This window comes from Furipterus horrens, unplaced genomic scaffold (assembly GCF_987537825.1).
Source record: "Furipterus horrens unplaced genomic scaffold, mFurHor1.1.pri manual_scaffold_1, whole genome shotgun sequence".
Classification (NCBI taxonomy): domain Eukaryota; kingdom Metazoa; phylum Chordata; class Mammalia; order Chiroptera; family Furipteridae; genus Furipterus; species Furipterus horrens.
In genome coordinates this window covers 62,037,365-62,060,959 of record NW_028327171.1, presented here as the reverse complement: position 1 = coordinate 62,060,959, position 23,595 = coordinate 62,037,365, and the positions used below count along the sequence as shown (strand labels likewise).

Below are 23,595 nucleotides of genomic sequence, written 5' to 3'. Positions count from 1 at the left end.
TATCAGTGAATACACATTCTAAATCATCACGTTTAAATTTATTTCTGTCGAATATAAAAAATATTTCAGAAGTAGTGAACTGATACCTAAACACAAAAGCTAATTTTTGGTAAGCTAACACATTTAAATGCTCTACATCAATCACAAATCTAATACATTTCCTGATTTAGGTGATTTAGAATATTAATATGTGAATGAACTCACACACACAATGTCAGCTAGACTATAATCAGTCATTTCTCTCATCTAACTAGTAAGTCAAATCTTAATGAAAATGACAATTTCACTTAATATTTCTTTCTTCTCAAAAGGTTGCCAAACTTTTTTCACATGTAAATACACTGAAGAAGTATGAGTTTAAAATTTTAAATCATTGAGGACTAGAATGGAAACAGAACAAAATAGATACTATATATTTGTCCTGGTTCAATAATTCCAGGCTATATTTAAATTTCCTTATCATCTGAACAAGTTCAGTAAGAGTTTTTTCTTAAAAAACTATGCTACAGAGTTCTAAATTCTGTAGAAAAAAATAAATTAGGTTTAGCAAATTATTTAACACACTTATACACACACAAGTTTCTGTTCTATTCGAAGGCTTGGTTTACTTAAAGCCCATCTGTTGATAAGTAAAAACAAACAATGACACCTCACCAACTATTTACACCTTTTTCAACTGTTTCTCAAATTTCACCCTGAAATAATTACCATAGCCTGTCAAGAGTCAGCTGTGGTGGCTTATGTTGAGAAAAGTACTAACTAAAGAAGAAGGTATAAATATATGGCAGAAGCATATAATAATGGATACATAATTAATAATTTCTCATCACCAATTCTGAAGTCTAGTCATGTGATGAAAATAATGCCAGCATGTCAGGTGTCCCATTTCAGCTAGCCTTAGAAAAACCTAAGAGAGAAAAAATGCTATACAGAAATACAAAAGTTAATCAGTCAATCAATCTTCAATCTGTTCTAGCCTTAACTTCTCTGCCAAGCTGCAGGTCTGCAGCTCCAGCTGTATCCCAAGTACAGTATAAACCCTTCCGACAGACTTATAAACCGTTCCCAGTCCCTTATTAACCTTTCCCACTCCCTTATTAACCTTTTCCACACTTTTATAAACACTACTTACGTCCTTAAATATATTCTACACTCTTAAATAACATATGTATACAGTACCGCAAAATCCCGCGATACAGTGAGGCCATGATAAGTGAACCGTGATAGTGATACAGAGAGGAACTACTGTATTTCCACCTTGACTTTCCATCTGCTCTTCAACTCATCACTAAAAACAGAATCTCATCACTGGTTTTCTTCCCAAACCAGTTCTTTCACTAAAACTTTCAATGGCACCACCATTTCTTAAATTAGGTTAGACATTTTTGGAGTCTAATTTAACTGCTTCCCTACCATATTGAATCAGTTGCAAAACTGTGTAATTCCTACCTTCTCATAACTACTCTTTCCTAATATCCATTGCCTAATTAAGGCCTTCATTACCTTTCTAATATCTACCCAATTCAAGATCTCCTCTCTGTTGTCTTCAATGTTTTATGCACCAAATTAAGCCCTTCTTATCACATAAATCCTGTACTTTCACAGTGGTTCACAGTAATGCTCCCTTCCCCTCTCGTTCTTTAACTCTTCAGACCAAATTCTACCAACCTTTCAGGTTCCAACTCAAAAAGCCACCTCCTAATGAAGTCAATCATTGGTCAACCAATCCCCCCAGCTGTATTTGAGAGGCATAAAATGCTTGAATTTTAAATCATAGTTATCACTTTCTGTCACATGATGATTTTTTTACCGATCTCCTTACACATATGACCCAGCTCATTGGTTTCCCTATTTGGGACCACCACTTAATTACCTACGATATAGGATTTTTTCCTAATCGAGAATAGTTTGCTAGCCTTCCATTCTTTAGGTAAATATACAGCTCTGAGGTTTTCTGATAACAATGGCCAACAATAACAAAAAAGTAAAGGGGCTCAATTCTAATGCTTTTCTTACCTCTTTTCCATTTAGAAGTATGGGAAATGAAACTCCACAGAGTAGGGATTTTAAAAGTAACTGGCTCTCAACCTAAATCAAAGTTAACATTCCTGAATAACAGCCAGGAAGACAGCTTTATTATTTCTAGTGATGGAAAGTCTTTTCTAGGGGGCCTATCCAATTTCTGAAAATAAGCTCAAACCTGCCTGTTGAAAATACCCACCTGGCTGTCCACATAAAGTATATTGTTTAGTTAGCTATGTATTTAGTGTAACTATCCTATATAAATGGAGCACAATAGGTCTGTTACCACCTTTTCCTATTTATTCTAGTTACAGAAACACTTTTGTGGCAGGCCTGTCACTTGCTAACCAAAATTATAAATGCAGTCAACTAATACAAGTTATTTTTTACTCTACCTACTCGACCTTTCTGAATTCACATACAATTTCTTTCAATTTTTAAATTTCTGTACATGCTTCAGATTAAATTTATAAATGCTGTCATCCAGCAATAGCTATGACTTTCTGCTTTAGTGTCACCTGAACATTTTATAAGCATGTCCTTAGGTTTTCATTTAAATTTGAGATCCAGTACTAAAAGATGACAGGCCATTAAAAACCTATCCTCTAATTTTTAGTGTCTTTGATTATCCTCTACTAGATATTAACTGGAATAGGTGAAAATGTAATCAGATAATAAATTATTAGGGAATATATTTGGGGTAGTTCTAAAATAGTTCAGATTCATATCCTCAAGGTACTTAACAATATAATTATTAGGAGCGGGCATTAGACAACCAACAATCTAAAGCATGTAACTCACTACTGGTGATTCTTTAAAATTGTGTAGTTCAGATCTACAATTATGCTGAATCATAATGAATATCTCAAACAAAATACTGGGTCAAAGGGGACAGAAACAGAATACATAGTATTTGATTTCACTTATTAGAAGTTGGAGGGTAGAAAGTGATAGGAAGGGGTCATGAAGAAGCTTATGATATTCCGTATCTTGATCTGGGTACTGGGTATACAGGTGTGTTCAGTCTGAGCTATACATTTATGAATTGTGTACTTTGCAGATACAAATTATACCTCCATAAAAAGTTTTTAAAAAGTCGTATCACTGATCATTCAAAAACTAGACTAGCCAAGTTCTGAAACCTGAGTTTTACCATCTGGGTTAACAACTGGGTATTAATGATGAATCAAAGCTTCTTGGAGGATGAATAAAACAAAACAAACTGTCTCATACAGCTTAGTTTGGATTTACTCCTAATTTCAAAAATAAAACCTCATAGGTAAAAATGATAGGAAATACTGGAAGCCTTTTCTAACACAAAATACTTTTGATCATTTAAACAAGAAATTTCAAATCTAATCATTTAAAAACTAGCTACAAATGAATAATTATTGTACAAAATTTAAGTGAAATCATCAAGTATCTAGTAATAGACATACCATAAACTTAGTTAGACATTAATTTTAAGTTCATAAGCCATGCGTACTACTTTATTTATTTCTTAAAATATTGGTGCTATCATAAGGAAGAACAAGCAGACTCAAGGGGATGGTGCACCTAGCAACCATTACTCTCATTTGTTGACTACATTTATGCATTTTCTTCCTTAAGGCTGAAATACTGAAAGTTGTTTATCTATTAGGCTAAACCCTTACAAGCTGAGTCCCTTTGTTTAGTCTACATTAGCTGAAGTTTCTTCCCTCTAGTACTCCTTTATCTTACTGACCTGATGATATTTACAGGACAGTAAAATTGTTTTCTATAAATTCTTACTCTGAGCTTTTGCAAACAAAGGAATCACAATGACTACCTGCTCCCCAGTGATCATCAAGGTAACTTTCTAAACTAATTTTATTAATTTAACAAAGCAATGCCAATAATTAAAGACGGAAAGCTGTTCTTTAAAGCAGAAAAATAGGAAGTCAAATTTTAAAGCTACTATAGTGAAATGCTAATAAGCTATGATATCACTAGCAATGCCTTCTTCCAGGTAAGATAATCAATCCCCAGAAAGCTAACCATGGAAACTACATTGTTCATTCTAAAAAATAGTTCAACGAAATCATTTGGGGTTCCTAAAAAAGGCTTTATTATTTCTGAGATTATTGTCCTTATATTTGGTGATGGTTTCTGCTGATTGATTCCCTGAGGACTCTGCAAACGACAAATGGAGGAGCCAGAAAACAATGATGGCACCTACAAGGGAAAGGAGAGTATCTAAATAAAGGCAGAAGCAAATTCATTGTTGAAAAGCTTCTCAACTTGGTAATTCTAATGTAAATAAGGAAGAAAACAGGGGACATGTGAGAACTAAGTCAATGTGAGAAAGATATATTAGTTACTTATACTTTGATTAAGACACTCTGTGAAAAGAATCCTGGAAAAAGATTCCAGTCGTTCAAGTAAGGCAAAATTAGGGATTTCTGATTTTTAGGGCAGGTTTAATGAAAACTGGCACAGGATTTAAAAGCTGCCCCTACTGAAAATGACTTCCAAGGTTTCATATATATAGGAGATTAAAATAGGCAAATTTATACCACAAAGCAACTAGATGATGTAAGGGATTTACAGTCCTTTAAACTCCTGAATGGTTCTATTTAATAGAATCATCCCAGCAAAATAACTTACTTGCCAAATTAGTCGTAAAATTTTTAAAAATTGTAAATTTATAATAGTCAAGGTAATTTGATAAGATCTAACAAACAAGGTAAGGAGAAGTTACGATATTTTTTAAAGCTTAATGCACACAAATCTTCAATCCCTGTATGCAATGAAAAAGAGTAAGTAGTCCTACAATACTTTTTTAGCTAATTAAAAAGTGTAGATATCTGCCCAAGTGAAGTTGTAGATAGCTGGAACTAATAAAGCTAGCCACTATTACTCTTCTAAATTAAAAACTTAATAAACTGGTTAAAAAGTTAAAAGGAAGGCACTAGACAGTTTCTACCAGGTTGGACTTGTCACCTTGCTACCAACAGGCCAACTTACACTGGGATGGCTGATCTAGAATATGAATTCTGATTATATATTGATTTTAACATACTATGGACAAGTATCTGTTAACTTCTTTGGCTCTGGACAACAGGCTCCAAGGAGAAGAGAATATATTTTCAACCCATGAGAAACTATAGATACAGCAACTTGCCTTATTTCTGATACCATAAATGTTTCTGGTATCTAAAAAAGAAAACAGATAAGGAGTATTTAGCTGTAAAAACAAATGAGGAGCAGGCAATTTCTTTGGTTGTTTTATAATGAAACGAAAGAAATCCTTTAGTATTAAATCCAAACTGTAAAAAACTAAAGCTCAAACTTTTCTACACTGATTTGATAAAAACAATATTTATGATTCATATTGATGTTATGGCAGCTCACAAAAGTTAGCTTTTTGAAATAATTACCATACATCTGAAAACTATTCTTATGCTTCTATAGAGTGCTATTTTTCCTTTTTTCTAAGGGGAAAGTAAAAAGTTCACCCTAACGTACTCACCCTGGCTACATCTGGTAAGCCATTTGGACAATTAAACCATCATGCTTATTGCATGCCACAATTTACATTTATGTCTTAACTTATTGCTATAGCTGAACAATTTATCTATTTATTTATATTAGCTACACAATTAAAAAATTGAATTTATATACATGGTACTATACATTTTAACACTGTTTTTGCAAGTATTTAAAAATACTTTTAGTAAGAAACACATCACCCAAAAAGATAAGTCTGTTAGAAAATTTCTTTAGAGTGACACACACAGCAATCAAGCCAAAGAATTAAGACTGTTTCCATTTCTAGGCAATGCAGACCACGTTTTAACATGACATGTTAAGCATGACATGCACTCAGCAATACTCTTTTCTAATGAAAGAGATGGAGTTGAGTCCATGAGTGTTATCCAAACTATGCCAGAGGACACAAATGCGTTGCCAGGCAGAATTAAAAGAATTTTACAAAGCTTTGTGAGAATTTTAAAAACATCATTTGCGCTCAACTTCTATTAATTAGACACAGAATGATGGAATGCTAATATTCAGCAAAATAACAGAGCATATACTACTAAAATGTGTATTAAGCAGAAAGATAAACCAAAGTATCTTTTACCATAAATGAACTCAAAATTTCATTCAATATTTTTAAAAGTTAAAAGTAAAATTTACACATTTCTGTGAGAAAACAAACCATTTTAGGGGTTTACAAAACAGTAATGCAGATCTAGTTATTCTAGCAAACAAGCTTAATGGTAAAGTTTCTCGCCAAGAGTTAAACAATGACTGCTACTTTGATTCCTTGGTCTTGTCCCTCCTCCAATTTCTTAATATGAAATAACATTTTGCTTTGAGTCACTATGCTCTTACAGAGAAATTAAAATAGCACAAAATTAAAATAACTCTAGGTAGTTTATTTTCTATAATATATATTTTCTACATTAAAATATAGAAGGGTAAGTAAATATTTCATAATAAAATCCAATAGACTAAGTGAATCCTTCCAAAAAATATAATTAAAAGTTCAGTAAGAAGAAATGTTTATATTCTTTTTAAAACATAGACTGTCCTTTTGGTTTATTTTGCTGCTCTGTCCATGATAAAGATACATGATCCCCGACCCACCCCTCAATAACGAAGATCAGTTTTAGTGATGGGAAACCAGTACAGTGCAAAGCAATTCATGCATACACCTTTGCATGTATGCATTCCATATGTAAGTATTCATACCTATCCCAGAGGTTCTTTGATTCCTGAAACGTGTTCAAATGGAACGCTTGGTAGAAAGCAGTTGAAGGATTCCTGTGAGATCCAAGAATTAAATGGAAAGGAGGTTGAGAAAATACAGTAAAATCACTACTTTTTCCAAAAAGATGGAAGATTTTAAATATTCTAATACAGGGTAACTGCTTCATTAAAGAGAGAAAAAGCCACAATAAGGTTGCTTAAAAGCATCCTGAAATAAATTAAAACTGGACAAAATCCAGCAGACCCTGACAACTCAGGATCACAATTCTAAAACAAAGGGGTAATAGAAATAAAATCAAATATTAACTAGTATTCAACTGTGTTTGTGGATACACATTTACATAAATATAAACGTGTCCAGTTCATTGCCTAATGAACAATACTCTGTATCAGAAGCCTTCATAAATCCCTATATGTTCAGCAGTTTAATAAAGCTGTTCTGAGGTACATATAAAATAGGCTGAGTTGTATCTTCATAATACAAAAATCCTTCATAGGATCTATTTGATAAGGTTTGAAGATGAACAATGAGTCCTTTCCTAGGGCAGGCATGACAAAATTTCCACCTTCAGAATCCATTTATTTATATGTGGTTTCTCTGGCTTAGGGCCAAAAAAAGGGGGGGAGGTGCTGTAATTGTATGGCAGCTTTATAATTTCTTGAATTATTAGTGTGCCCCTTTAAGGGGTAATAGCTTATGCACCTTAATTACCTTCCATTTCTACTAGTCCCTGGGGACACTTTCCCTAGGGCTATAACCATAGAATCTTAACTGATGAGCTCATCTGGGCAAGCTCCCAGGAAGCATGATTCACCTCACATCTCAGGAGTCGCTTCTCAAGGGACTAAGCTTTTGACAAACTTGCTCTCTTAACAGTTCCCCCTCTAACTCTGCGTATTTCCCAAAGTCTCTCCCACCCCCCCCCAATCTGTATGTTAGGGAACTAACAAAATCTTCAAACATCGCTTCTAAAATTCTCAATCTCTGCTGTGGCAGAATAATAGTAGCAAGCTAAGAATATGAGTGCTTATTATATACCAGACACCACTCTAAATGTTTTACATTCATTAACTCAATTCTACCACAGCCCTAATACGTAGGTGCTATTATTACTCCCACCTCACAGACAAGGAAACTGGGTCAGATAGAAGCCTTATGTCACAGAGTTAGTAGGTGGCAATCTGGTCCCAAAGTTCATGCTCTTAAACCACTATGCTAAACATATAGCAGAGTTAAATTTTAACCTCTCTAGGTCTGTCACTTTATCAATTAAATAATGGTATTACTATCTAGCCTTGCAGGGTGATTTAAGAACTGAGACTATATGTAAAGCTCCTGGTACACAGTCAATGTTCAATAAATAAAAGCTATTATTTTATCATCAAAATGAGCTGTGATACAATATGACAATTCTGAGACCCTAACAGGTACTTTAAAAGAGTATCTGGTGTATTATTAGTACAATAAGAAAACTATTTTCAAGTTTTACTGGAATAGCAATCAAGTATCAATGATCATCAAACAAAACAAATAGAATTCCATGACTTCAAATATAAGATTAAGACTCATTGTGTTATCTGTTGAATTTTTAAAACACATTTTTAAAAGGCATTTTTAACTTTAACCAGTAGGGTACCTCTTAGGTGATCCAAAACTAGATGCCAGAGTGTCACCAAAGCAACTGTTTGATTAATTAGGAGTCTTCAGTATGTGTACTTTTCTTTGCTTGTCCTACTTCAACTCCCTTCTATTCTTTTAAAACCCTTTCTTTATTATTCTCTTGACTGAGCCTAAGGTAATCAAAGGCACTGATTAGACCTACTAATATCAGGAAAGGATTAAGAGGCTGCTAACTGCTATTTATTTAACAGCTTGTATCCTCTCAAGATAATATTTGTCAGGCCTCTTTTTTTTCACTGTACTTAGAATAGGTCTGCCAAATTAAATGAAAGCCAACTGAACCAACTGAAAACTGAATTTGGCTTTTTTACAAGGCTTACCAAGGACCGTATGGGAACAAGTATGCTAGTTACACAGGTCTGTTTGGAGACCTTGGGTTTAAAATAAACAGAATGACTTGAAAAGGAAGGTAGTAAATACGAGAGAGTAACAAAGAGTAAATTTGGAAGTTATTCTGCAAGTCTGAAATTTAAGATTCATTAAAGAGTATTTACAATATATTTATAAGGATGGCATTCTTTAAAAGAACTTCAGATCCTGAATGTGGAAAAACATACATATATATTTAATTTGAATCAAATTCATATGCCAAATAAATTGTTTTTAAATGAAGTCATATGATTTAAGTTACAAAATTCTGGTATTTTTACAGCATAGTCTAATAATGAAATGTTCTTGTAAGTCAAATGTAGAAGTGAAAAAAGATCGTATCTGCAGTTAGTCATTTTTCTTGGGGTGAGAAAGGAACCTCTGAAATAAAATACTATAAATGGGCCTAAATGTCAGAACAACTACACTTACATTGCAAAAGCTTGCAGCTGACAATCACTTTCTACATATATTAAAAATGAAGAAACTATATGGAGTTATATAATCGATGCACTAAAGAAAAATTTAAACAGTGTATATTCCAAAGATAAAAACAGTTGTATAAAATATGAAATTCTTGGTTTCTGGAATACTTCAGCTGAGATGTTACAGATGAACTGAGGGATTTTTAGCAAATTTTAACAATAATTAGTCTCAAACACTGATTAACAGGCACAGATTAAAGGAGTCAAGTCTGTGAAACCTAGTGATCAAGAACTTCAAAAGAGCCATTTGTAAATACTGACAGGTCTGATTATTTTTCAAAACCAATGAACAAGGTATATTCTTTTCTCCCTTACTTTATATACTACATAATCTGTTATGATAATTTCCAAGTACACGAAAGTAATACATCGGAAAGTTGATGTAAATGTGACATATGTCTACACGTCTACCAGCTTTACTAAGATACTTTGTAGGGTAACTATAACAGAAAGGGGAAAAAACATATATACATTAAAACTAAGCTACAAAAATGATTGAAGTTTTAAGTTTGCGGTATATACATGAGCCCTGAACTCAGCAAATTTCTTCTTCTCTTATATCAAAACTCAACTTTAGAGCTCTGAAAGTAAAACCAGGGAAATACAATAAGCAGAGAATAATAAGGGTCATCTCCTACATTATTATCTAGGGATTTTAAACGATTAAAAATATCCTTCAGGTAAAGGGTTACAATACAACAGATCAGTGGCTACAGTAGGTTTTCCTTCCTCGTATTTTATAGTCAGCAAAGTAATAAAATAAAACTAACTCTGGGAATTTCAAGAGCACTGGCTTTGGAGTCAGAAGGCGTGTGTCTAAATCTATGCTTTGTCAGTTAATAGCTATTTCTTTAGAGTTGCTTAAAAGATCTAATCAGGTTATGTATGCATAGGGCCTAACATAAACTTGGTTTGTGTTTAATATCGGTTTACAGTTTCTAAATTGAGCGTATCAAAAATCTTAACATACACGAAAATATTTCATCATTATTAAGGTAATATTGAGGCAAACAAGCTACTTAAGGCAAACAAAATACTTAAGCTAGAAGTAGGTATACCAAACTATTTAGTACTTTTTATCTGATGAGAATCCTGACTTCTGGGACTCAGAGCTCCCCCAGGATTGCCTTATATACAATTTTATCCCAAGATTTAAATTACAAATAGAATACTCAACAGTACTGTAATGGTTCCAAGATACATACTACTTTAATCAATAAAAGCTTCAAGAAACACCTTTTAACAGCAACAATACACTAATGATAAAAAAATCTCAATATCTCACCATGATATTTAAGCCCTTCACACTGGTTCCTGTCAAATTAATCACATCACTTCCCAAATGTGATGTATCTTCACTCTTTCAAATTGTTATACACACTGCCTTCTCCCTCTACTTGGAAAAGCATCCCCTTCTTTTATCAGTGACCTAATATGAATGACCCTTTTAAGACTCAGTTCAAGAGTTAACTTCAGAAGAATGCACAAGTAATAATGGGTTGCTCCTGAGAACAGAAACTGGGTGGCAGAAGGGAAGAGGTATGAGAGAGGCTTTCAATAAATACCTTCTGTACATTTTGAATTTTTTAACTTTATAAATGTATTACCTATGCAGAGAATAAATTAATTTTAAGTGTAAGTCAGTCTAACTACTTCCTCCCCACACCAATTTGACATATGATATCCTAAAGTATTCCCATTAGCACCTTATATTTATGAATTATTTTCATACAGCCTGAGATCTTTAAGGGCAGAATAGTCCTATTTCTGTATCCCAATACTTACTACTACTCAGAGAGCAGAAAGATAGGTGAGTGACTGACATTGTTGCTTTAAATATTTTCTTGCGTATTCAATCTACTTACTGAGTATTTGTAAACTTCATTTTTTGGACACAATAGTTTGGTGGTAAGAAAAGGGTTTGATAATGGGAAGGCTTAAGTCAGCTGCTCTATTACGAAACATGTCCAAATGTATGAACTCATATGCAGGGAACTTTAAAATCTGACCAGGTCTCAAATTCTAATTTTACCAATGAGGAAAACTGAGAGAAGTTAAATGACTTGACCAAAGAAACCAACAAAGCAGTACAAGAGCCAGGATCCGAACACAATTTGTTTACTTCTTTCTGGCCTAAAACAATGCCTTCTTTTCTGATTACATCCATACAATGCAATTACACTTTCAGATCAAAATTGAAGACTCCTGGTATGATTTCTAACATGTCAAAGGGTGATCTGGGAGAGCAGTTTGGACACTGAAATATTGGCATTTCTATGATGCATGCTTGCCATACATACTGCTTATGTTGTGCACGGATTGTTCACAAATTACTTGCATAACTCATTTAATTCTCTCACACTCTCAAAGGGAGGTATTATCCCCATTTTTCATATGGGGGATATAAGAGGCTTAGAGGGCTAAATAAATAGTTCAAGGACAAATGCCTCAAGAATGCAACAAAGTTGGATTTGGTCCCAGGCATGTCTGACTTCATTGTCTGTAATGGTCAGTCATATAATATGTTAATGCATAATTAAATACACCATTGATTTTCTTTGAATAGCCACCTCCCTCTCCTTTTTTTTTTGTTTTTGTTTTCAAAGGCTAGGTAGACCATATACCAAGCAAGAATCTGTTTTAGTTTAGCTTACAAAAACATTTAGTGAAAGTGAATTCTACTTCTACTTTAGAAACTATTTGGCTTTAAATTTTGCTTTGGGTATCCTTCCTTTAATTTACTTGTGTAAAAGTGAAGAGGAATAGCCTAAAACATTAAAAATAACACTTAAAATGCACCAGCAGCATTTACAATAATTGACACATCAATCAGTTTCTCTTCTATACATCAATAATCTTTAGTCAAATTTTAGTGAAAGATTAAGGGCAAGGAGGCTTTACACAATTTAACATTTGGGCTTCATTTAGGTGTCCTACCTAATCTTATTAGTATATATATTAGCAAGACATTTACTAATAATCTGTGTACTAGGTAAACTTACTAAAATTAACTCGATGATCTGCAGAATTTTCACATAACTATCATATGTAAATGTACAATTTAATGTGAGTTCATTCTTTTAAACAAATGTTAGCTTGGGTACAAAGAAAACTAGAAACTTGTATATGATTTGGGGCATTAAATTTGAGAGGTAAGCAATCCAGAGTAGCATAAGTGAAATTTAATTCACCTCATTTAGAAGTAGGAAGTATGGACATATTTCTTACAGGTAATGTAGATAATCAATATACCTTTAATATTACCATGCAAATTTGAAGTGTATATATTAAAATATATTGTGAAAGTCACTATTATTGGTTACTATTATTCCTAAATCTTTATGGAAGGGTCCTAATTTTTGTCTTAAGAATTAAGATCAGGAACATAATAAATACTGAATAATCTGGTATGTTCAAGAATTGAAAGACCTAAATTATAGCAATGATTCAGGTATGCATATTCTTTGTAGATGCAGGAATTCATATTATACCATCTAAAGGGCAGCCTCAAATCACAAGTCCACTGGCTTAGTATGTAAAAAAAACAAAACAAATGTAAATGATTTATTCCAAATTTTTTGTTACATATACTTCTTTAATACCATCAATTATAAAGGTTTCTTATTAAAATTCTGCTCTTCCCATTAACAAGAAATTACTGAGGAAACATTATCATTCAGAGTACATTTAACCAGAACTACTTGATGTAAAGCCTCTCTTCCTCATTCTCAAGTATTTAAAGACTAATGCAATTAAAAAATAAAGTTTATCTATTCAGAAAAGGAAATACATACTGGTTAAACAATCATTAGAAGAAGGAATTAGACCATGGTTCCTTACCAGTAACAAGTGTTCCTATTCCTTCTGAGACCACATTTCATGTCATTTCACTGTATTTTCTGTGTCTTGGTTACCAGTAGGTAACTCTTCACCCCCACATCCCCCACCCCCCAAGTTTTGCCATTTAGGAAAGAAAAATCTAGATCATTTTATACTCCCTTATCAACCATTCCTTAAGAAAGAGTTTCATTCTGGTTTCTTAACCTGACTGGTGGGGCTGCTCTTTGTTACTGGAGGACACTAGAGAGCATGACTGCCTCCAGCTTCTTTCAGTGCATGGAAAGACTAAACACCATTCCAAATGAGCAAGTACCAGACCCATAGATCCAGTATTGTGTTTTACTATTTCCAAATTAGTGTTATGAAATAGATTGGTATTACATTTATTCTCAGGAATTCGAAAACATATATACCCTGCTAACAGTACTATAAAAAATGACTTCTCATAATGGCGATTTAAGTTCAAATACTCTCCTTCCCCTACAAGGAAAAAACAGAGGTAACTAAAATAGTTACTTGGAGTGTATCTTATCCTCACATATAGAAGCCCATTTGTTTTCTAAGAAGTTAATCAATGTTCAGTCTATGATTTAGTTCACACAAAATTTTAAACAATGTCACTGTGAATAAAAAAGGCCATATATTCCTACTCATACAACTCTCAGTTTTAGGAATTGCAAGCACTGGATCAGCCACCTTTCTGGAAATCTATGATAATTTCCTGAACTTAGAGCCATGTTGATGGCTAAAGTATACATTAGTCATCAACATGGCACTCTGATGAATGCATCAACATCAGTTTTTAAAGTAAATAATATGTCACTCATACACAGGATTTTACACTTTGATTATAAAATCTTTGGTAAGACTACTTAGATACTTAGGCATAAGATCATATCGAGTGTGTGATTTAAACATCAACTATAATGCTGGAAGGGAGAAATTACCTCCACAATTCAATACAGATAAAGAAAAATAAGGAGTTTTCTTTTTTTTTTTTTAATTGATTTTAGAGAGAGAAGGGGCAGGGAGAGGGAGGCGGGGGGTGGGGGAAAGAAAGAGAGAGAGAGATATCAATTTCCTGCTCTGCTTTATTTGTTCATTCATTGGTTGATTCTTCTATATGCCGTGATCCAAGACTGAACCATAACCTTGGCATATGGGGAGGATGCTTTAACCAACTGAGCTACCCGGCCAGGGCAAGGAACTTTCATTTTTAAAGACTAAATGCAGTAAGACTTTTAGAGCTCTAAGTATCTACAGAGTGACAATTCAGCCTCCTGATATACATTTATGTGTGCATATATGATATACATATATCTCATATATATATATAATTGTAAAGACAAAATTTGTATTTATAACGCATACCAGGTCACACCTCTAAACTATTCAAAATTTATATTTTATCAGCAGTAATTAGCAAACTACACAAATAAAACCATGAACAAGGTATAGAGGTATCTGCCACCAAGGGATCCTTACAATCAGGTTTTCAACAGTCTTTCAGTTGCAGTTGACAGTTCACAACTGCAGCTATTCATAAGAGTTCCTGGAATGTGGCCCAGAGTTCACACTGGTCAGCTCTCAATAGAAAATCATCTGTACTGCATTCGTTTTCAAAAAAAGCCAGTAATATTTTGCACCTCCCCCACTTACCAAACAAAAGTCTGTTAAGTGTGCAGGTAAACAAATTTTGTAATGTTCACAGTAAAACTGGCTGCACATTTTTCTATGAGCTAATTTTTCAACCATAATTATATCATCCAGTTTAGAAAAAATCAATTTCATGTAGTATCTCAACAACTGACCATATGCCTAACAAGAAAAGCTATTAAACAAGAAAAGCTAAAATAATAACTTAACTTTATGGTAATTAATAATATATGGCCAATGGACATTAACCAAAAACTTTAAGACACTGTCTTCCTTTGTATATATAACCATCAGCTCTTTTAAAGCTATGATAATATTATAATATATTAATATATAAGGTCTTTTCTGAATTCTTTAAAATAAAAGGTCTCAAAATGAGCCAAAAAGTACTTTGTATTAGGTAATGGAACCAAACTCAGAAGACAGAATTTTCAATATTTCAACCTAAATCATCTCATTTTTGTTACTCTTCCATTTTCCTTCCTTTTCTCAATTTTTTTTTTTAAAGCAAACACCTTATTTACAAATATTTTCTTAGGAGTTGAAAGTTGTTTCAACCTATTCCTCAAGTTTAAATCATAATTACTGAAGACCTCTCACTCCAAATGTTTTATTTTACATTTGAATGATTGTAAATAAAATTGTATGCAACCTATATAATTTCATTAATCAATGTCAACCCAATAAGTTCAATAAAAATATTTTTAAACTGTATGCAGATTTTAATTTAATAAAAATTAAAATTATGATTTTGTTAGTACTGTCTCCTCATAAGTATTCAACTCAGTAATTTATACACTGGGAAAAACTGTGTTATTTAATTTCAAACATACAACTTTAAAATGCCCTCTTTTACAAAGGCTTTCCATTTATTAAAAACAAAAACCAAAAAACTATTTCTACTTAATGGATTTATTCCTTCACCAGGTATGTTGATCCAGTGACAAAATAAGTCAAATATGGAAGATTACATCTTGGAAACTAGGATGTTAAATTACAAATCAATGAAAGACAAAAATTAGAAATTCATATTTGATAGGCAACACAGATTTTAAAAAACTAGGTGGGAAAGGTAAGTGCCACATTTAAAATAGGATTGCACACACATCAAAATTCCTACACTGGATTAACCGTTGCAATTCATAACACCACTGATACAGTAGTATCTGTAGTTCAAAATTCACATGTTTAGGAATGAGATTGAGATTATCAACTCTTTTAATATAGGAGAAATAAATGCATCTTTGAGGTATACCCTAAAGAATACACCCCAGAGTTTCCATTTGTCAGCAGGTCTCTCTGCTTCATGTAATATCATCACATTAGTTATGGGGAATGTAATTACATATTCTGTAAACTGAGAGAGGTGTGAAGAGGAGAAAAAATAAATTCTTCATTCATAGGTGTGCACATGTATTGGGAGTGGAGAGTGGGTTGGAAAACCAGTTATTATTTCTTGAAGAAATATGGGGGCAGTGTACAACAGAACATAGAGGTAAACAAATATTTACCAACCCATCCAAAAAAATAATAAAATAAAATGGCTCCTGGCAGCTAGAAAAGGGAAGATCACCTGTTGACTATTACCAGAGGTGAACAATTACACTCAATCTGCATTTTAGGTCTGCATCTCTGTGTGAGAAGTGAAACATGGGAGCAAAAGACTTTTCTGAGTGGCCTGTGGAATCAGTTTACTTGGTAGTCCCATCCATATAAAATTTTTCAAATGATTAGCTAGCTCAGCTCACTTATGGAAACGTGGTATTCTCTAAGAGTTCTCAAATGGAAAAAAGACTCCCCACAAGCAAGTCACCTACAAAAAAAGGTGAACTTTGAATTACAAAAAGCAGAGAAGATGAATTTCAGTAAACATTTTTCAAACCAACAGAAGTATATAAAATACAATGCTAACAGAAATGAAAGTTAAGGAAAGACTGAGAAGGAACCCAGAAGAAACATAAGAGAAAGCTTTAACAGGTCTCATTGTATTCTACATACCAATTGTTCTAGAAATTCATAAAAACAGCTTTCATCTTTTAACACACCTAAAATTAACCTCTCTGAAAACAAAAACTCCAGCAAATAAATGTCTACCTGTGAAGTATTTGAAATTTTCTCTGAATTTTTTAATATAATTTTAAAGCTTGGTAACAGATCAGTTTTTAAAATTTGTTATGTCAAGTTTTTATGTGACATTTCCTTAAAACCATTGAGAACCCTCATTAAACCATAAACAAACATCAACTGTAAAATCGATATGGCAAATACACCAATTTTCACTTAAATCATTAAAAAAGCTTCCCTTAAGTAGAGGGAGCCAATTGCTGACATTTACCCCTTTACTATAATTTACTCTAATTCAAAAACTACAGCTTTTACTACTGTCAAAAAGTCTATCTCATACCTTCCTTTCCTATAGTAAAAAGACTAATGGGAGATAGAGTATTTTCAGATAGACTTTTGTTCTCAAAAAAACAAAAAACAAGAAAACCTCAACTATCTTAAAGAAGTCACTGGGAAGCCCCCTCCACTTTCTTTCATTAAAAGGCTGCATGAAGATATGATCTCCAAAGCCGGATTTGACATTTCACCATCATCGCTCCAGCCTCTCCAGACACACTGGAGGAGATAGATACCTTACACAGATCTTTCTGTACTAGAGGGCCTTCTGGTTTTCCAAAATGGGAAACTTCTAATTGTCTCAGTCTCAAAACTCACACTGATAAAAGTCTGCCATAAGTGTTCAAGTGTGATTGACATCTATGAAAGGGTCAATCCTATGGGGCACAACCTGCTAGCTACCACCTCTAAATCGAGAGGATTTAAGATAAAACCCACCTTTTTTTGAATAAATACTGCATCCCTATCCACTTTAGTACTTTTAAGCAACTGTGACAAGACTAATTCTCTCATTACACACTTTTACATCAATCTAGAACTACGTTTTTTCAAGAATAAGTCAACTTTTCTAAACACTAATTGTTTTATTTAAAACTGCTAAGATTCTCTAATTGAAAAAGAACTCTCCCAAAGTTGCATCCTAAACTACAACGTTTAGCCAAATATTCCTATAAAATATTTTAAACAAGGTTTCCATACCTGTCTTCATCACCATCAACAGGAATAGCTATGCTGAATACAGAGGTGGCCAGACTGTTCATAGGTGTTAACTGAAGGGGGTTTGCCAGGGCATCTGCAACAGGAGGCTTCACAACAGGCTTATTTTCAGCAATGAGAGAAAGTGGTGGCTGAGGTAGGGGTTCTGATTTTCTTCTAGTATCGTCAACTTGACCGACTAAAGGCTGGGTCTGAGTCTGAAACTGACTTAAGTCAGACTGTGGTAGACTTGTTGGTGCACTGGGTGTGCCTTGCGCTAAGGACAGCCCTTGCGGGATTATGCTGCCGCTCCTGCTGACAGGCGTATGGCTGCTCAGCTGCTGTGACTGGACCAGGGGCGCGGGTACATTTGGCATAGTAACAGAAGTGGTAGACACACTAGGCACGCTTGGAGCGGGCACGGCGGCAGGCACGTTTGGAACTCCGGGCACCATGGAGTGAGGGCCAGGAGGCCCGGCAGACGACGCACCGCTGCCTCCCATCTGAGGCGGAGGCGCGGGCTGGGGCTGCCCAGCTCCGGTAGGAACCAGGCCAGGTTGCACCCCGCCTCCCACAGCAGTCGGGGGAACTCCAGCCGGCTGACAAGGTGCGGCCTGTCCACCTGGCGCGGGTCCCGGCCCCGGAGCCACGGCTTCACTGGGCAGGGAAGAGGAGCCCATGATCTGCGCAGCCCCCGAGGAGGCATTCTGGCCGGTGCCCATCTGAAGGTTGACCGCCGCGGCGGGGCTCGCTCCGGCGGCACTGGTGGCCGAGGGCTGCGCGGGGCTCGGCGGCTGTAGACCGGCCACGTGCTGCTGCAGGTACTCACTCGAGCCGGAGGGCTGGACCGGCAGCAAATGCCCCGGCGGATTCTGAGGCTGGGAATACGCGAACTGCTGGGGCTGCTGCGTCGCAGAAGCGCCGGCAGCCAGGCCTGGCTGCGGAGGCACGGACATGGCGGGCTGCGCCAGGGTTACATTCTGTCCATTGGTTCCCTGGGGCTGGCAGGACTTCGAGGTTGCCATCACTTGCTGCGGCCCAGCCGCGGCTCCCGGGAACCGCGGCATCGGAGTCGAGCTTGGAGCCACAGCCCCACCTACGGGCGGCGGCAGCGGGGCCGGAGCAGGCAGGCTCATTTTCTCCGACGGGGGTAGCTGTGACACAGCAGTCAAGGAACTGTCAGTTCCCGAGTCGGGCCCATGCGCCCCTTGCATGGAGGCCACCACCACCACCACTGACCCTCCGGTAGCGCCCAGGCCGCTGTCCCGCTCCGCATTCTGGTCAAAAGTATTGCTGTGCCTAATGCAATCCCCAGACCTGGTCAGGACGCTGCTGTCGGAATCCCGCTCATAGTATTCCATACACGTCCATCGACCGCGTCTATAGGGCTCACCGCTCCCGTGGTCCAGCTTGATCACGCGAAAACGGGAACTACAAGTGGTGGTGGGCTGCGATGGAGCTGCAGTTCCTGGCCCCGCAGATGAGCCCGTGGCCGGGGGCGCTCCAGGTGCCCCTGAGGTGGGAGCTGAGGCGGCAGCCGCCGCCGGAGTATTGGCCAGCGCCCCAGCCACGCTCCGTGCCGAAACGGCTCCTCCTCCGTTGGCCGGGGCTGCAACCGCGGCCGCCAGCTGCCCGTCTAGGAGGAGGTTTGGGGAGACGGTCCCAGGAGTCTCCGCATCCCCAACATTGTTGAGAGTCTCTTCGGAGGAGCTACGTTCGCAGACCTCCTCAGGGCCATAATCCGTGGCCCGAGACACGTCGAATATCTCAGAGGAGACATCCTCGGTGCGTGACTCGTCCGGGTCGTCTAGGCTCTCAGTGTCCTCGGTGATGCTAGTGGCCACCTGGGCTGTGGTGACACTAGTGATCTGGAAGCAGCTCTTCTTCTTGGCCGGCATCTTGGACATGGTGAGGAAGGCTGGTGGGCAGAGAGGCACGCCGGGTCCTCTGCGAACTTGCTGGAAACCAGGAAGGGCAGAGCACGGGCCCCCAAAGACAAAGTCCGAGTCTGCGCCGGGGTCTGAGGCCCGCCGCTGGGAGAGTCAAGGGCTGATCCGGGTGCTTGTCGCTCTGTGAGACATCCTCCTCTCCGTTTCCTTCAGTGTCGCTCTCTTCTGTTCTGCCTCCGTCTCACAAGCGCGGAGGCTGCTCCTCCTCCTTCTTTTTCACCTCCTGCAGCCGCGGCGCCTCAATTCAATCCCCTCAGTGGCGGCGAAAGCCGGGCCGGCTGCTTCCTCCTCCTGTCCCCGGGCCGCCTTGGTCAGTCCAGCTCGGCGCTCCGCGCGGTCAGCAGGCCTTGGCTGGGGGTGGGAGTGGGAGGGCGAAGGGGAGGAGGCGGTGGCGGCGGCGGCGTGAGGGGCGGTGCTGCCCCGCTCGGACTCCTCAGGCTGGTGCCGGCGTCAGCTCCGGGCTCTTGGACGCTGAGAGAAGGGGAAGAAGCGGCGGGTCCGAGCCGGGGGTTTCTGATTCAACCAAGAGGCGCGGGCTAGGACTGGCTGAAGGTCCGCGGGCGGGCGGCCCTCCCTCCCCGGCACTAGCCGAAGCTCAGCTCCAGGGACATGTCGACCGTCTCTAGCGGAAACCCGCTCCAGGGGAGGGAGGGGAAAGCCGGCCCGGTCCTCCCCTTACAGGGGGAGCCACCCCCGCGGGCGGCGGCGGCCGCGGCGGCACTCCCGGCCTCCCCTCTCAGCTCTTGAAAGAGTGAGGGGCGGCGGCCGACTAGCCGGCGAGTGGAGTAGCTCCGGTTGTGTGAGGTAGTGGCGGTAGCTTCTTCGGCTCCTCTTCGGTGTGCCCGTTCTGCAGACCCTAGAGAAACTGAAATTCAAACTGCTGAAGCGGCGGCTGCAGCTCCCTCCCCTCGGCCAAGATGGGGCTGAAATGGCCGCGCCAGGGATGCTGGGAGGAGCAGCAGTCCCGCGGCCGCCGCTGCTGCTGTCGACTCAAATGCCGCCGCTGCCGCAGCCACCGCCAGCGCCGCAGCCGCCGCCGTTCCGCGACGCACCGGCGTCGTGACGTCACTGCCCCGCCTCCTCCGGTTTCCTGCAGTTTCGCGAGGAGTCTTGAGGGGGAGGCAGTGGGCGTGGCTAAAGGTTAAAAAAAAGGGAGCGGTTTTTTTTTATTTAAATTTTTTTCAGTTAAAATGTTGCACTGCAAGTCTTTAAAAGTCGAAGAGCTAGAGATTCTTAAATCCCAAGCCTAGAGAAGCTTGCGAACGCTCCAATCAAATCTTTTTATATGTCTGTTCTGAGACAGTGGAACACTGGAGGTCATGTGCTGTTTCTAATGTTTAGAAAAATCTTAGTGAAACAGGGGCGATAGGAATGGGGCCAAGGGGGATTTAGCTAGGATAAAGAGGGAGACGGCTGCAGGAACCAAAGTACTAAAAAAATCTTCCCTGAAAGTAAATGTTGACCACTATAGTCAGAGTAGTGAAATGGTGAGAGAAATGGGGGTGATTAACCAAGAATAATAGCATGCCAAATTGAGTCAGAAAAATGGTCTTTCAACCAGAAATTCTGTCTCCCAACAATGGCATCAGGAGATGGTTACTTGCCCAGGGTGAGGTCAATTTTTAAAAAGGTTAGAGGTCACCAACATATTCCTAATTTTTCTGTATTTGCTGTGATTCCAGCTTCCAATAATTCATTTATAGTCTTGAGACCGTTTTCACTTTTCTCAGGAAATCAGCTTATGGGCTCCATAAACGTAGAACCTACTGCGTTAAATAGTTACAGTTCTTTCTTTTGTTTATTTTAAAACTCTTAGTTGGAGCCGGAGTGTTACATGGTTTGGACTGGTCCATGAAAACCAGAACAATTTAGCAAGCACCCTTTCCTGTCCCAGTATAGAAAACAGCTATGGAAGTACAGGCAAATTTATTATCTTTTAGCTATTTTCTGGCAAAAGGAAATGGTAAGGCCATTACTTTAAACTTTTTTTTTTTTTAATATGGAATGAGGCTCTTGAATTTTGACATTCTAATACATCTTTTAGATCAAGTTTAAGACTTCTTGCTGGAAGTCAAAATGTCATTAATATTACAGCTTTAGCAGTCATATGATCAGTTACATAAATCAGTCTTCATACTCAGTTCTTTAATCTTTGAAGAATATAAATAGTTTTTATCTCACAGGATTTTTTTTTGGTATGAGAATGTTTCATTTTTTTTAAATTTATTTTTATTGTTGTCAAAGGATGTTTTGATAATTAAAATTTGCAGAGAATTTTTTCTTAGGTCCTTAACTGTAATTAATATACAGAGATATGTCTTTTAACCTTAGTAGAAACCATGTCTTCCAAACCCAAGTGACTGAGGCCGGGTTGTGAAATAAAACCACATAATATTCCTGTTTCTTAAAAGGGTAGGAGAATAAAAGAATAAAGTGTAACATTATACTGCTATTGTAGCAGAGATAGCTAATGGAATATTTTAGTGACAGTTTTTCATCAATAAGTTAGATCAACTGGTTAAATCCAATATGAACTTGTCAAAGCTTAATGTAATTTTGAATTGATAAAACAGATTGTTAGAAGTGGTAATAAGTACATGGTGTTGAGCATTAAGTTTTTGGAAAAATAAGTATCGTATGCCTGCTTGTCCCATTACATTCTTATTACATAAAGTTCTTGATTACTTGTTATGTTACTCTTAATGAACATGTAAAGGATTTATTATGAAATTACAATTATGATAAACATAATTTAGAAGAGACCATCGTAAGTGGGATATATTTCTGGTAAGGATGGGGTTAAAAATGTCAAAAGACATCTTAGCAAAATATAAAATTTATAAAGTTAAATGTTTTATTTATATGTTTAAGGATTTGTGTGTGTTTAAACTAATGAAATAGTTCTCTTAAGGTGAGTTTTCCAGCCCTGGCTGGTAGGGCTCAAGTGGATATGGGTGCCGGCCTGTGAACCAAATGGTCCCTGATTGGATTCCCAGTCAGGGCACAAGCCTGGGAAATACATTGATGTTTCTCTCCCTCTCTTTCTCCCTCTCTTCCTGTCTCTCTAAAAATAAATAAATAAAATCTTAAAGTGAAAAGAAAAAAGTTTTCCAGGTGTTTTAAAGGTCCTAGTTATTTTTATACATTTGCTCTTTAAAATGTAGAGTATTTATTACATCAAACTCCCATGAAGAATGATAAGAATTTTGGTTGTTGCAAATGCTTGAAATAAACATCAGTTGTCTAAACAAGTATGATCTTCCTGGGGTTCCATTTCTGGAACAATATCTTATTAGTAACCCCTTGCAGTGGGGCCATTGTGTAATATTATTTAAAAAGGGGGGAAATGCAATGAAAGAAGGGCTAAGGCTAATGAAATTCCATAAATACTTTTATAAAGGAAAACGTACTCTGATTGAGATGCACAAATTTTACTTCAGAATGAAGTATGTAAAATTTTCACATTTAAGAGAAGTTTTATAAGATACTCTTCTAGAGTCTTGTATACTATGAAACAGTGATGTCTTTAAAAAGTGAAGATTTCCTTGAGTCCCAAAAACCTTTGAAGGTCAGGCAAAACACAACAACTTGGTGGGAGAAAAAAGGGTGCATTTTGAATTAATAAACATAATGTTTTATTAAAGCCTGCTTTATTTTATTATGGAACTTAATTTAGAATTCAAAATATAAGTTCTGTGGTTCTGAAATCTAGCTTAAATGCTGCATCTATGGCAACTTCAATAGAAAATCTGTTAATGAC

The 23,595-nt window shown here is 37.3% G+C and overlaps 1 protein-coding gene across 4 annotated transcripts in view; it reads right to left on the bottom strand.

Moving 5' to 3' along the window:
- TSC22D2 (TSC22 domain family member 2) overlaps positions 1-20,864 on the bottom strand; it is a 49,000-nt gene extending 28,136 nt beyond the window's left edge. Inside the window, exons 1-3 of one of the 4 annotated variants that reach the window (XM_090275797.1) lie at positions 17,890-20,864; positions 6,742-6,813; positions 5,157-5,199 (exon numbers count right to left, since the gene is read on the bottom strand). In XM_090275797.1, the coding sequence (XP_090131923.1) occupies positions 5,169-5,199; positions 6,742-6,813; positions 17,890-19,793 (2,007 nt within the window). In that variant the 5' untranslated portion in view covers positions 19,794-20,864 and the 3' untranslated portion in view covers positions 5,157-5,168. Of the gene's footprint in view, positions 1-5,156; positions 5,200-6,741; positions 6,814-17,889 lie in introns of those variants that run through there. The other 3 variants (XM_090275792.1, XR_016510786.1, XM_090275793.1) reach the window with 3 other exon arrangements.
- Between the last annotated feature and the right edge of the window lie 2,731 nt (positions 20,865-23,595).